This window comes from Herpailurus yagouaroundi, unplaced genomic scaffold (assembly GCF_014898765.1).
Source record: "Herpailurus yagouaroundi ecotype Mexico unplaced genomic scaffold, PumYag 180, whole genome shotgun sequence".
Classification (NCBI taxonomy): Eukaryota; Metazoa; Chordata; class Mammalia; order Carnivora; family Felidae; genus Herpailurus; species Herpailurus yagouaroundi.
Genome location: NW_024412411.1, coordinates 5,636,620 through 5,651,333, shown reverse-complemented (window position 1 = coordinate 5,651,333; position 14,714 = coordinate 5,636,620). Strand labels below are relative to the sequence as shown.

Sequence of the window (14,714 nt, the reverse complement as noted above, 5' to 3'; positions counted from 1 at the left end):
GTGTGTGTGTGTGTGTGTGTGTGTGTGTGTGTGTGTGTGTGTGTAGGTGTGAACTGTAATGTTAAGACATAATATACTATGATGTGATTATAAAATGAATGTGTTTTCAGATTTTTGACTCTTTGTGACAGAATTTTTATTCCTAGAAACTTGAGAAATAAAGGAAAGAAAGATCTAGTTGTAACCTTTAGGAGATTACTTCATATTTCTGTGCCTTCATTTCTTCATCTGCATAAGGGGGATAATGTACCCCTTTTGGAAAGGACATAGAACAGTGTCTGGCTCATAGCAAGTGCTTAATATGCATCATTGTTGTTTTTGTTTTTCTGCAGATATGTAGGTAGCAAGAGGGCATGGACTTGGTCTGTTCATTATCTTCAACACCTTCTGTGTGCTAGATTGTGTAGGAACAATCCCTGTAGTCCTGGAGCTTACAATCTACATATCTTACAGTCTGTACATATTGTAGATAATAAATTATGTTCATAATAAGGCAAATTAACACAGGCGTCATGCTCCTGTAAGAAACTGTAATTATTTATAAAACATCTATTTACTAATTTTTTGCAATGACATTGTTGTTTCATAACCTTATTTAAGTTGAAGTCCCGAGGGAGTGTGTTAGGCTGTTGACTTCATGGTTGTGCAACTTTTGCTTGAACTACTCATAATTGATTCCTCTCTGGTGCTAGGATGTGCTGAGAATTGAAAGACTCAGGTTTAAGTTCTAGTTTTGCTGCTGATTTTGTACATGACTCTGAGCAAGTTATTTCTTAATCTTGTCTATAATTGAATGTATTAAATGATTTCTGAGGTTTCTTCCAGCTCTCATTTTGTTTTCAGTCATCTTCTCCAAATTACATCATGTTCTGCAGGTAGAAGGGAGCAGGATTCCATTGTCCATAATATTTATTTGTCTTATAACTGAATACTAAAATTTATTTATTTAAAAAAGATTTTTTTTTCATGTTTATTTTTGAGAGAGACAGAGAGACAGAGCATGAGCAGGGGAGAGGAAGAGAGAGAGGGAGACACAGAATCCTCAGCAGGCTCCAGGCTCTGAGCTGTCAGCACAGAGCCTGACTTGGGGCTCGAACCCACGAATCACAAGATCATGACCTGAGCTGAAGTTGGACGCTCAACCGACTGAGCCACCCAGGTGCCCCTGAATACTGAAATTTAAATGGTGAGCTCATATTTCATAATTGGTTTTATTTTGGTTTTATTTATAGGTGCCAGAAGTGGGTGGAGAATTGCAGGAGAGCAGACTTAGAAGATAAAACACCTGATCAGCTAAATAAACATTATCGATTATGTGCCAAACACTTTGAGACCTCTATGATCTGCAGAACTGTAAGTAATAGAAGGGCTTGGGGTTTTTTTGTTTTCTCTCTCTCTCATTCACTCAGTATCTGGTTGGCAGTATAAATCTGTATCTGTTAATGTTGGAGTGTATTCTTATATCCCGCCACTTTTTTTTTTTTTTTTTTTTTAAAGATGAAGACAAATTTGGAGCTGAATAGTATCTAATTTGTTCTTAAAAGCCTGGTATTTTTTTTAACCCCTCTGTTTCTGATGCCCCATTACTACTCAACAGAGGTTGCCCTTTTTACATTTCTTATGCAGCCTTCAGAAAATTTCATTTTTTTATTTTTAATTTTTTAAAGAAAATTTTAGATGATTATAAAAGTGTTTGTTTAAGGTGAAGTTTGTGTTTTTATTTGGAGCAGATTCTCCAGAGCTTTTTTTATGAGTGAAATCTTTATCAAGAAATGGAGCTCTTTGTTTTCATGTTTTTGTATGTACTGGTAGAACCAACCCTTAATTTTTATGTGCAAGTTACAACAAGAAGAAAATTGTATAATTAATGTGAAAAATAATTTCTTTCAATAATTTGCAATTTCGTATCAAACCTGGATCTCTCAAGCTTACTTCTGTTAACTATGTGAATTTGGCCAGGTCACTTTCCCTTCTGGGTCCCGAATTCTAATAAGAAGATTAAACCAGATAATTTCTGAAATCTAAGATTTTTAACCCTCTGTGATTCTGTTATTGCTATGACTTAGACAAACAGGGCAGATTTGATTGAAATGAAGCAGATTTGAAACACTTAAACTAGGGAGACAGTTTTGTTAAATAATATCTTCTTATTTAGATGTAACTAATGTATCATCTCAGATATTGGGATAGACATAAACTTGATTTGAAGATACACTATATATTGTTATGCAGCAATTTATTTTGATATTTTTTTCAGATACATTTTGCAGAGGCATCAGAAAACTAAAGAATGATTGGGTTATTTTATTTCTCAAAATTAATTGAAGCAGATACTTGTGAAGTCATTGGGAGGTGAGCCAATTCCGGTTCAACAGTTTAATCACAAATATTTGAGGGATATTTTTGCCTTGTTTTGTTAAGAGGGTAATAATGATCAACCAAAATAGGGGATTTTGTATGTTTAAAAGGCAAACTACTTTTATGTTCTTGACATTAAGTAAAAATATCCCAAATTATTATTTTAAATACACAAGCCATAATGCATTTTTATTTAATAATAAATATGGTCTCTTAATTACATAATTCCAATAAGATTGTTGTGAGACATGTAAAATTGTAGTTCACTCATATTCTTGTTTAGTCAGAGCATAGGACAGAAAGATGAGCTATTTTTGCTTTTTAAATTTCCACAAGATTCTTAAATCTTGAATAAATTAATGCAAATGCGAGAAAATGTTCTCTCTACACATGATATCTGTATCTAAATGTTTGAGAGTTTTGACTTCATTAGTTTGGCATTGAAGGTCTCATCAGTAAACATTCATGGCTAGTTCCACTGAAGCCAGATACTATCCTTGATGCTAGAGTAAGGTCACTGCTTTATGCTCAAACCTTAATTCAGCAGTTGAAGATTAAATCTTGATACTGAGTTAAAACTATCCTGCACATAAATTGAAAATAGCTCTTTTTGGAATGCATACTTATAAATAAATATTTCTAAAAAGTAACATGTTTTTAATTCATGTTCTGTTTTTCGGTCTGTAATTTGGTTTGTAGCAAATTGATGTGAATTTAAGAAATTCATTAGGAATGTTTTATCCCTCCTTATTTAATAATTGGTAAGATATCAAGAGTGGACTGTATATGTTTGTGTCTGTTGTGACATGTTGGCTAAGTGGGAAAGATGAGATGTTTGGGGTATAGTATAGTTTTTGCTCCCTTCGGTGATTGTGTCACTGATCAATCTCTGATTCAGACTTCCTAGTAGACTCAGGATAATTGGCCCAGCACTAGAAGCTGAGTGGCATTGAGAAATAGATTTTCTTTTTGTTTTTTATGAGGCATGGGGGTGATCTAGAAAATGAATCTGAATAGAAATACTTCCCGAATGTGTTTAACAACTCTTTAGATAAAACTTGAGATAGCGTGTTCCCTTTAGTTATATATTTTTTCTTCATATCATCCTAATCTTCCTTCGCTGGATGAAAAAATATAGATAGGAGTTGTTATTTTTGTTTGGCATATACTTTGAACATGCTTTAATAATCAGCTTTGAAATAATTGCTGCTCCCAAGAAAGCTTTTTATTTCTTTTATTTTTCTTAAAGTTTATTTATTTTGAGAGAGAGAGGTGAGGGGCTTGGGGGGAAAGGCAGGGAGAAAGAGAATCCCAAGCAGGCTCTGCACTGTCCGCACAGAGCTTGACCCAGGGCTCAAACTCATGAACTGTGAGATCATGACCTGAGTCGAAATCAAGAGTCGGACGCTTAACTGACTGAGCCACTCGGGTGCGCCCAAGAAAGCTTTTTAAAAAGAAGAGTATTTTGTCTTTATCAGTGCACATCTGTGAAGAAATTAAAAGACATTGTTTCTTTGACTAGCTGGGGTGAACATATGCAGTTATTTATCTGTTACTCTTCCTGTTAATAAAATTCTTGTCCCTACCCGACCTCTGGGCTGCTGAAGACTGTCAACATCTAAGTATGCATCTAGCGTCTAGCCAGGTTGGATTAGGTTAACGGGAATTAGGATAGAGAATGGTCATCCTTCAGTGATAAGAACATTAGAATTAGAAATTTAGAAATACCTAGTTTAGTGTTTGCAGAAATATGATTATATATATCATGGTATAAATGAATTCAAGTGGCACGTGAATCAGTTTTTATTTTAGGAATTTCACAATATGTGTGAAAAATATAGCTCATGAAAATCATTATTTTATAGTTTTTATTGCTGAAGACAATGCTGACTTAAAAAGTCAGTGGATTATGTGAGAGTGCAGATGGTGGTATGCAAGTGTTATCATTAGTATGTGAATAATTTCAATTTGGGAAATATGGTCTAGTTCAACACTAGAAATTTATTCAGAAGAGGCAACTGAGGCCCAGAAAGGGAAAGTATTTGGCTAGGATCTCACAGTGAGTCACTGGTAGAATTTGGACTAGTTCCTAGGTCTCCTGGGTCCCACCAGTCCATCGTACCTTGATACTTCTCAGTAATAGTAGTGAAAAGTGGATAGAACCACGGGGAAAGTAGGGAAGAATTAAGAACATAGGAAGGGATAGATTGAGAAACTCTTGTGCCTGCTGTAGATTTGGTGGGCTCATGGAAGAGCTAAACAGTGAAGTAGCTGGGAGGATGAATTAGAAATATATATGCAAAATGCAAATATATCTTATTTTTTATGCTTACCATGAACTTCGTTCCTTAATTTAAAATAGTAAGATTGCCAGAAGGGCAAAAACAAAAAGTTAGAAATAATACCTGATCTGGACGGACGTCATCATTCTGCAAGTCTCTACACTTTAGAGCTGGAGTTGAAGGAGTACTGGGGAAGTCATTAACATAGCATTTTCTTTATGTGTAATACATTCTTAAGGACCGTCTCTGAATTAACACATTTTTCTTTTTCAGAGTCCTTATAGGACAGTTCTTCGAGATAATGCAATACCAACAATATTTGATCTTACCAGTCATTTGAACAATCCACATAGTAGACACAGAAAACGAATAAAAGAATTGGTATGTCAAATGTGCTTTTGGCTTTCCCACCCCCCATAATACTGTGAAATCAAATATAGATGCATTCATCTTAAAATTGAACCCAAGTTACTCTCTATTTCCGAAGGTAACATGGGAAATAAATGCTGTGGTTACTATTGAAGAAGGATGGATGTAAGATGATTAGTGTTTAAATTGGAAAATTGTTCTCAAATTTAGCCAGTTGATACTCATTGACTTGGGCCAAAGTGTGCTGTTAATTATAGGCCACTAGCACATTCCCTTCCTGGGAACAAAACAAAACACTACCTTTTCTTTTGTTGTGAGGAAAGTGGAACTGAGGGATATTTCCAGAATTCAGGACAAAGGGATAAAGAAAGGGAAAGTATGAAAGTTAAGACATGGATACTTTTACCTAGAGATAATGGTTCCGTCACTATTAAGTACTGACAGTGTCAGAAAAAGCTTTTAAATCTCTGTTTATGGCATCATTTATGCATGTTTTCATGTTCCGTTGATACCCTTTAGTTCTAATAATTGAAACCTACCACTTTTTGTTGATATTAGGTGAACAAAATTAAATTAATCAAGGCTCTTCAGTCCATGACTTTCTGCCATCATTGCCACCAGCAAGACCCTTATTTTGTTTATTATTTTTTCTCTTCCTTCCACTATTACCATTCCCATTTTCTCCCCCTCCTTTTGGTATCCATGTTAATGTATTTAATATTTGTCATTTTAGTCTACCTGCTGTGTGCTTTTTTAAGACAACATTTATCTCATTTTCCTCTTTTTTTCCTTGTTTACCTTTCATATTTAGATCTTTGATCCATTTGGGCTTTGTATGTATGGTGTTCAGTAGAGATCTAATTTTATTTTTCTCCTTATAGAGAATCAGTTTTCTCAATGTGGTCTGTTAATCTGTCCTTTCCTTCACTGGTTTTAAGGTGCCACCCCTGTCATATACCAAGTTTCCATATATGCACAGTGTTTCTGGGAGCTCTGTTCTGTTTATTGGAAAATGTGTTTGTTCACATATGTACCACTGTTCACAACAGTACCACATATGTACTGCTTTTATTAGCATGGCTTTATAATTTATCTTACTTGCAAATACAGTGGTTTCTTAACTTTTCTTTTTCAAAATTGTCTTAGCTACTTGTGGACCTTTATTCCGCCATATGAATTTGAGAATTCTTTCGTCCAGTTCTTCTAGAAATTGCATTGGGATTTTCAACACAAATGCTTTGGATTAACATCTTAAAATATTAATTGGTCCCACCCATAAACAGAAAAAAATAGCTTTCAGGTAACAGCAGCCATTGACCAGACTAAATACTAGTTCTTTGAATACACTATTAACATACTTTAAGGAGTGCAGAAAGTCAAAAATTTGAAAAAACTTTAGGGTTTTTGCTGCAGTTTTTTAAAAGAGAACAATGTGTACATTCCTTAAATTACTTCCTAAATACATTATGGCTTTTGTTGGTATAGGTTATGTATTCTGGTTGAGATTGTTTCCAGCAATTTTGAAGAACTAATTTTGGTTAATTCCTACTAGTCTTTGGAGTTTTCTATGAAGTTGATTTTATCATCTCCAAATAAGGACAAATTTGCCTCCTCTAATCCTCATAATTTTAATTTTTTCTGTTGCTTGTGTTACCGTTTAGTCAGGATCCTGAGAAGTGCTGTGTTGAACAGTCCCAGTAATGTCACAGATGATATGCTTGCCTTGTTGCATTAAGTGTGATGTTTGTTGCTGATACTGTTAAAGAGGGTTTTTTGGGTTTCTTTTATTTGAGACAGTGTGTGTTAGTGAGGAGAAGGGCAGAGAGAGTCTTAAGCAGTCTCTTTGCTCAACATGGAACCCAATACAGGGCTCAATCCCATGACACTGGGATAATGACCTCAGCCAAAATCAAGAGTCTGACACTCAACTGACTGAGCCACCCAGGTGCCCCTGATACTGTTTTTATCAAGTTAAGGAAATTCCTTTCATTCCCTTTTAGTCCTCATATTCCGAATTTTTATCATAACTTGTTGAACTTACCAAAAGCTTTAACTGCATCTATTGAGTAGAAAAATTCAGGTTTTTTTAATGTAGTGAATAGCTGATGGATTTCTGGTGTTGAACCATCTTTGCATTCCTGTGATGAACCCTAACTGATTGCATTATCTCTCTTCATTTGTTTGATTTAGTTGGTTGATATTTTATTTAGGATTTTGCATTTATAAGTGTTGTCCTGTAATTTTCTTTCATTGTACTCCTCTTATCCACTTAATGATGTCAGGGTTCTATTAGCCTTATAAAATTAGTTGGATAGTTTTCCTTTTCTCTCAGATTTTCTGGAAAAACTTGTATAAGGTATATACTCTCTGCTCATGAAAGTTAAACCATAAAACCATCAGAGTGCTTGGGGTGGGTGAGGGAATATTTTGTTTGCAATTTTGATTCATTTATTGGTTTTCTCTTGTATTTCATTTGTTTTTAAGAACTGCATATAGGATTTTGGAGCGCTTGTGTTTTTCTGACCCTAAGATTATTTAAAAAAATTTTTTTTAATGTTTGTTTTTTAGAATGACGGAGGGAGGGAGAGAGAACTAGCAGGGGAGGGGCAGGGAGAGACACGGAATCCGAAGCAGCCTCCAGGTTCTGAACTGTCAGCACAGAGCCAGACATGGGCTCGAACCCATGAACTGTAAGATCATGACCTGAATCAAAGTCGGACGCCTAACTGACTGAACCACCCAGGCATCCCTGATCCTAAAATTATTTTAATATTGTTTGTAAGGAAATCAGTTAGTATTATCAATGATTGTTGCATTGTGATTTATTTGGTTTCATCTTGATTTGAGACATTTATTTTTTGGCTCTTTTTTTGACTTCTTGAATGTTTAGCTCATATTTGTATGTATTCACAGTTGTAAATGTCTAAGTGTGTTTTAGCTGTATCCCATAATTATAGACATGTAGTGCTTTTGTTGATTAGTCAGGAGTGTTTTGTAAATTCCCCTGTTCCTTTAACATGGGGTTATTTTTGTTTTTAGTTTCCAGGCATGGGTTTATTTTTTAAAACCATTTTGTAGCTTTTATTTTGTAATATTAAGTTAATAATTCATGGAGTGTATATGTAGTCTGTGTGATACTGATTCTTTCTAGTTTTTGCATTTGTTATTTCTATTGAAGTCTGATGCTAGCCTAATTCTTGTTACTTTTTAGATGATTTGCTTTTCTCCCTCAAAGTCTTTAGTATTTTTTCTTTATATTTGACATTTTTAATTTTGCTAACCTGTGTCTAGATGGTTTTTTAGTTATCCAGACTGACACCTTTAAGTTCTGAGAAATCCTCAGTTTTTATTTCTTCATACATTTCTTTCCCTCTATTTATTTATTTGTTTTTCTGGGATATCTCCTAGATGAATGGTGACACACCACTGTAGTTTTCCACATCAGTTCTCTTCTTAGCCCTACGTACCAGGAGTGAGGAGCTCAGCCACTTCCCATCCTCCAGCTACCATTTCCCTGTATTCTGCCCCTTGGGAACCTCAAATACCTTAATGCAGACATACTCTTATAGGTTTGCCATCCTTGTAACTGTAGCTCATGGGATAAGGAGGGAATGTTCTAGATTGGCTAGCCTGCCGATGTTTCTTGTTATCAGTATCATGTTCCTATGCTGCCTAGCAGGTACCCTTCTAACTCAAGCTGTCACTGGTAGTGCTCCTTGCCTGCTCCTGAATAGTAATGGGGTGGTTTGTGGTTTAAGCATTGCAGTGGGTTAGAGGAAGAGAAAGGACATAACTGGAAAGTTCTTCCTCAGTTTAATCCTGTATGTACTTGGCCCTCTATGCTGTATGCATCCATTTCTCTTCCATACTGGTACTGTGTTACTTTCTGCTTCCCAGGGAATTCTCACAGCTTTTGTGTTAGGTTCTGGGATCCAGCAACTCTCTTACGTGGCATCCCCCAGGAACAAATGGGAGGGGACATGATTTGTGACCCCTTGGATTTGACGCCAAGCACCATCCTGCACTTTCATGCCTTTTATTAGCTTTCAAACACTTGTAACCCAAAGTTAAGTTGATTTAAGTATAAAGTAAGTTAAGCGATGTATTCTTTCTCCTCAGTGTTTTTAAAAAAACTTTAATAAAGTTTATTTATTTATTTTGAGAAAGTGAGAAAGCGGGGAGGGCAGAGAGAGAGAGAGAATCCGTGCTCTCAGCATGGAGCTGGCGCACAAACCCGGAGAGCATGACTTGAGCCAAAATCAAGAGTAGGATGCTTAACGGAGTGAAGCACCCAGGCACCCTGTCTCCTCTAGTATTTTATTATGAGCTTGGAATCATTAGTAAATTATTTTTCTGGTTTTTCTGTCATTTCTATGTTTGAAGAATGTATTCATTGTAAGGAATTTATGCTTTCGAAGGAATTAAATTTGAGTCACAGTATGCTTTTTACTTATGAATCTACAGTGATGTGCTAGAGTTCAGTTTTCTTAAAGGTGTTTTTTTTTTTTCTTCTTCTTTTTTCTTGTCACTTAGAGTGAAGATGAAATCAGGACACTGAAACAGAAAAAAAGTAAGTGATAGTGTTAATGACTGAACTTCTGAATGCCTTTTAAAAAGGCCTTGACCTGGTAAGGACAAATAAATATGTTTTATGTCCAAAACCTACCGTGAGAGTGATGTAAGAGTGTGGTAGGCATTTTCCTGTGGTCTGGAATTGTCTGTGAGACAGAAGTCTTAGTTTAGTTTCTTGATTGAGTGCTACTGTGCCATGTACTTGGCCTCTTCCCTACTAGCTGTGCTCTTGGTGTGTGGTGGGGTGGCAGGCACACAGTGCCCCCGTGGAGGGAAGGAAAGGCAGCAGTAAAGGACAAGAGCAGAATCTTTGTCCACCCGATGTGTGGTGCATCAAAAGTTCTTGATAAATGTTTAAGGAAAAGTGCTTTGAGGACACTTAGCCTAATAGAGAGTAGGAGTCACAGTAGCCTTTCTGCAGGTGCTGATGCCTGACCTGTGTCACCAAAGGATGAGGGCTAGTCGTTGTTTTTGTTTTTGTCTATTACTACTATTATTCCTCCTTCTCGGTCTCCTCCTCCTACTGTGCTATTATTAATATTGTTTTTATTAACATAACTGTTTATGTCTTTAGGTGCTTTACTTAGTTCATTTAATTCTGACAGTAGTCCTGAGGGAGTCAGGCAAAGGAGGGAGATGTATTCTGCGCAGAAGTAGAGTAGCTTGAAACAGGGTGCCTGATTTGGAGAATTATACTCATTTTGTTGTTAGAGCTTCTAATATCCTATGATGATTAGAAAATGAACCTAGAGGGGACCACAGGGTCTAGGACTTGCAAGGTTGTGTATATGACTATGGGCAGGACACTAACCTCAGAGGCTCAGTTTTTCAATCCACGTACAAAGAGATTTGGCTAATACTTCTAGTAGTCTATTATTTGCCCTAAAAATTGCGTCAATATACCTTATGTTATGTTGGCTTACATAATTCTCATCTCCCATATTAAAGTGTAGCTTAATGATTTCATAGAAATTGCATTAGCATGGACCTTGGAACCAGACAGGTTTGGATTTGAATTTCACCTTCATCCTTTTAACTACATCTGTGACCTTGGGCAATTATTTACTTTCCTCGTTTGTCAAGCGGGATTGATAGCACCTGCCTATAGAGGGAGTAATGTGATAGGTATAAAATGCCAACACAGTGCTTCAATAAATATTAGTTCTCTTCCTCTTTTTCCTGAGGGCACAGACCATTACTGGTCTGGACGTGTTTTATGTGACGTGCCTTGTTAAGTTTGTAAGAAATCGTTCCTCTCTTATATGTAACATTTACATGTAGGATTAAAATCTGTATACAGTTTTTGTCTCCACTAGAGTGTGTCTTATTTTAACCTCTGTATCCTAGTCTGTGGTCCAATAGGTACGTTGTGAATGTTGAATGGATGAGCTCCTGAATTTAAATATTTAACCAATCAAAAACATGATTTTTTTGGTTTGTATCATTCCTCATGAGCCTGTTTATAAAATTGATTCTTTGTTTTCCAGTTGATGAAACTTCTGAACAGGAACAAAAACATAAAGAAATAAACAACAGCAATGCTCAGAACCCCAGTGCAGAAGAAGGGGGTGAAGAACAGGATGAAGACATTTTACCTCTAACCCTTGAAGAGAAAGAAAACAAAGAATACTTAAAATCTTTATTTGAAATTTTAATTCTAATGGGAAAACAAAACATCCCTCTGGATGGGCATGAAACTGATGGACTCCCAGAGGGTCTCTTTACCCCGGATAACTTTCAAGCACTCCTGGAGTGCCGGATAAATTCTGGTGAAGAGGTTCTGAGAAAGCGCTTTGAGACAACAGCAGTTAACACATTGTTCTGCTCGAAAACACAGCAGAAGCAGATGCTAGAGATCTGTGAGAGCTGCATTCGGGAGGAAACCCTCAGGGAAGTGAGAGACTCCCACTTCTTTTCCATCATCACTGACGACGTAGTGGACATAGCAGGAGAAGAGCACTTGCCTGTGCTGGTGAGGTTTGTTGATGAGTCTCATAACCTGAGAGAGGAATTTGTGGGCTTCTTGCCTTATGAAGCTGATGCAGAAATTTTGGCTGTGAAATTTCACACCACGATAACTGAGAAGTGGGGATTGAACATGGAGTATTGTCGTGGCCAGGCTTACATTGTGTCCAGTGGATTTTCTTCCAAAATGAAAGTTGTTGCTTCTAGGCTTTTAGAGAAATATCCCCAAGCTGTCTACACACTTTGCTCTTCCTGTGCCTTAAATATGTGGTTGGCAAAATCTGTGCCTGTTGTGGGAGTATCTGTTGCATTAGGAACCATTGAGGAAGTCTGTTCTTTCTTCCATCGATCTCCACAACTGCTTTTAGAGCTTGACAATGTCATTTCTGTCCTCTTTCAGAACAATGAGGAAAAGGGTAAAGAACTCAAGGAAATTTGCCATTCTCAGTGGACAGGTAGGCACGATGCTTTCGAAATTTTAGTGGACCTCCTACAAGCACTTGTTTTATGTTTAGATGGTATAAATAGTGACACAAACATTAGATGGAATAACTATATAGCTGGCCGAGCGTTTGTACTCTGTAGTGCGGTAACAGATTTTGATTTCGTTGTTACCATTGTTGTTCTTAAAAATGTTCTATCTTTTACAAGAGCCTTTGGGAAAAATCTCCAGGGGCAAACCTCCGATGTCTTCTTTGCAGCCAGTAGCTTGACTGCAGTACTGCATTCACTGAATGAAGTGATGGAAAATATCGAAGTTTATCATGAATTTTGGTTTGAAGAAGCCACAAATTTGGCTACTAAACTTGATATTCAGATGAAGCTCCCTGGGAAGTTCCGCAGAGCCCAGCAAGGTAACCTGGAATCTCAGCTAACCTCCGAGAGTTACTATAAAGAAACTCTAAGTGTCCCAACAGTGGAACATATTATTCAGGAACTGAAAGATATATTCTCAGAACAGCACCTCAAAGCTCTTAAATGCTTATCTCTGGTGCCCTCTGTCATGGGACAGCTCAAATTTAATACATCGGAGGAGCACCATGCTGACATGTACAGGAGTGACTTACCCAACCCGGACACACTCTCAGCTGAGCTGCACTGTTGGAGAATCAAGTGGAAACACAGAGGGAAAGATATAGAGCTTCCATCCACCATTTATGAAGCCCTGCATCTGCCAGACATCAAGTTTTTTCCTAATGTTTATGCATTGCTGAAAGTCCTATGCATTCTTCCTGTGATGAAGGTTGAGAATGAACGCTATGAAAATGGGCGAAAGCGTCTCAAAGCATACCTGAGGAACACTTTGACAGACCAAAGGTCAAGTAACTTGGCTTTGCTTAACATAAATTTTGATATAAAACATGATCTGGATTTAATGGTGGACACCTATATCAAACTCTATACAACTAAGTCAGAGCTTCCTACAGATAACTCAGAAACCATTGAAAATACGTAGGAGACTTTTAAAGTAGGCTTTCTCTTATGTTTGTTATTTGGAAAAATCTGTTAGAAATTTGAAAACATCTTACGGAAAAGCTGTCAGGTATACGTAGGCCACTTAATCACTGAATATCTTGACCTGTCGACCTCCCATTGAGTACATTAGCCATTGATAATCTGCCTATTTAAATGGCCCCCGTTTGAACTCTTATGCTTTGGAGACATAACTGTTCTTCCAGAAGATAGCGTTGAAAGTGCCACATTACATTTCTGTGGGATCTCTGCTAATGGCACTTTGGAATTGTTTTAGTTAAGTCATTTTAGACATTTATTATCACTGGATCCAGTTGTCGGGTATTGAGTTATCAGTTCTTAGAAGAAATAGATTTGGAAGAGGTGTGGGAGAAAGGAATATATTTTATAGAATGTTACAATGAAGCTCATGAGTGACCTGGAGTGTTAAGTATGTTAAAAATCTGTAATGGAGATTTAAGGGAGTTATCAGACAGCTAGAGAGAGAGAGAGAGAATGGAAAACATGTGAGCTTGCAAGGATTTCAGTGTAGATTTTGTCTTTATCAAACGAACTTAAAAGAACAAGTTACAGTTAGAGTTTGAATGGGCTAGCCTGCCATTGTCGGTCCACATGGGGTTGTTGCTGTTTACATTCCTTTGTTGAGCCTACATCTTCATAAGCTTTTTAGCAGGTATTTGTTGAACACCTCTGTTTCATGGTCAAGACAGGATCAGAGGCCGTGGATACTGACAACTGATTTGTCTGTTTTCCTCTGTCTTTTTCCATGACTGTATCTACTGCCTCGTCTTGATTTCTAAACAAAACCTGGAAAACCTACAAAAATAAGTGTTTTGTGGTTTACCTAGGAATAATACAGAAAATATTACTGTTATTTTTGGTGAAGAAAATCAATTTTGTATAGTTTATTTCAACCTAAATAAAATGTGAATTTTGTTTAAAGTTCAGGCACATTATTTTTGGTGGGGACAAAACAGATTCTTGTGGTAAATTGTTTTTTCAAAAATATCTCCTTCACAATTGAAGAATGTAGGTTTTTGGTTTGGTTTTTTGGGGGGAGGTGGTATATGGCTTACTACGTGGGGTATATAAAAGGTTCTTTAATAACTAAATAATAAGGTTCATCTAACTGATGTTTTTTAATATTATATGCTGTATGACCCTGTTACAAATTTTCAGGGTTTGTGTAATTGTTGATGGCTAAAATGTAAACACGTGAATATAATTGCAGAGATGTCATTGGATTATGTGGGATACCTTAGTGTTATATTTGAGTTTCAGAAAACGGAACGGGGTGCGTTTGCAGAGTGCAGGTCTTAATGATAGCTGGAAGTGCATTTGCCTGTCGTGGACAAGGCTGGTGGATGTGTCAAAGCAGGACACGTTACTCGTGCAGGTTATAAAAAAGATAACAGAGTTTATCTTAGAGTCAGAGCTCTAAGAGGTGCCTCTGTCTTTGGCAGAAAGAATTGATCAGGTTCATGATGGCAGGATGACAATGAAGGAAACAGAGCCGGCCTTCTAATACCTGCTTCTAGTCCTTAGGATATTTCAGAGTGGTGTGACCTTGGTAGATTTTTTAACCTGGGTATGTTTCCTCAACTATAAAAACCACATTCGTGGGGCGCTTGGCTGGCTCAGTCGAAAGAGCACGCAACTCTTGATCTTGGGGTTGTGAGTTCAAGCCCCACTTTG

The 14,714-nt window shown here is 36.9% G+C and overlaps 1 protein-coding gene across 5 annotated transcripts in view; it reads left to right on the top strand.

Moving 5' to 3' along the window:
- THAP12 (THAP domain containing 12) overlaps positions 1–13,961 on the top strand; it is a 26,975-nt gene extending 13,014 nt beyond the window's left edge. Inside the window, exons 2-5 of one of the 5 annotated variants that reach the window (XM_040489402.1) lie at positions 1,233–1,353; positions 4,914–5,021; positions 9,543–9,579; positions 11,069–13,961. In XM_040489402.1, coding sequence (XP_040345336.1) covers positions 1,233–1,353; positions 4,914–5,021; positions 9,543–9,579; positions 11,069–13,002 — 2,200 coding nt within the window. In that variant the 3' untranslated portion in view covers positions 13,003–13,961. Of the gene's footprint in view, positions 1–1,232; positions 1,354–2,257; positions 2,353–4,913; positions 5,022–9,542; positions 9,638–11,068 lie in introns of those variants that run through there. The other 4 variants (XM_040489406.1, XM_040489404.1, XM_040489407.1 and 1 more) reach the window with 4 other exon arrangements.
- The last annotated feature ends 753 nt before the right edge of the window (positions 13,962–14,714 follow it).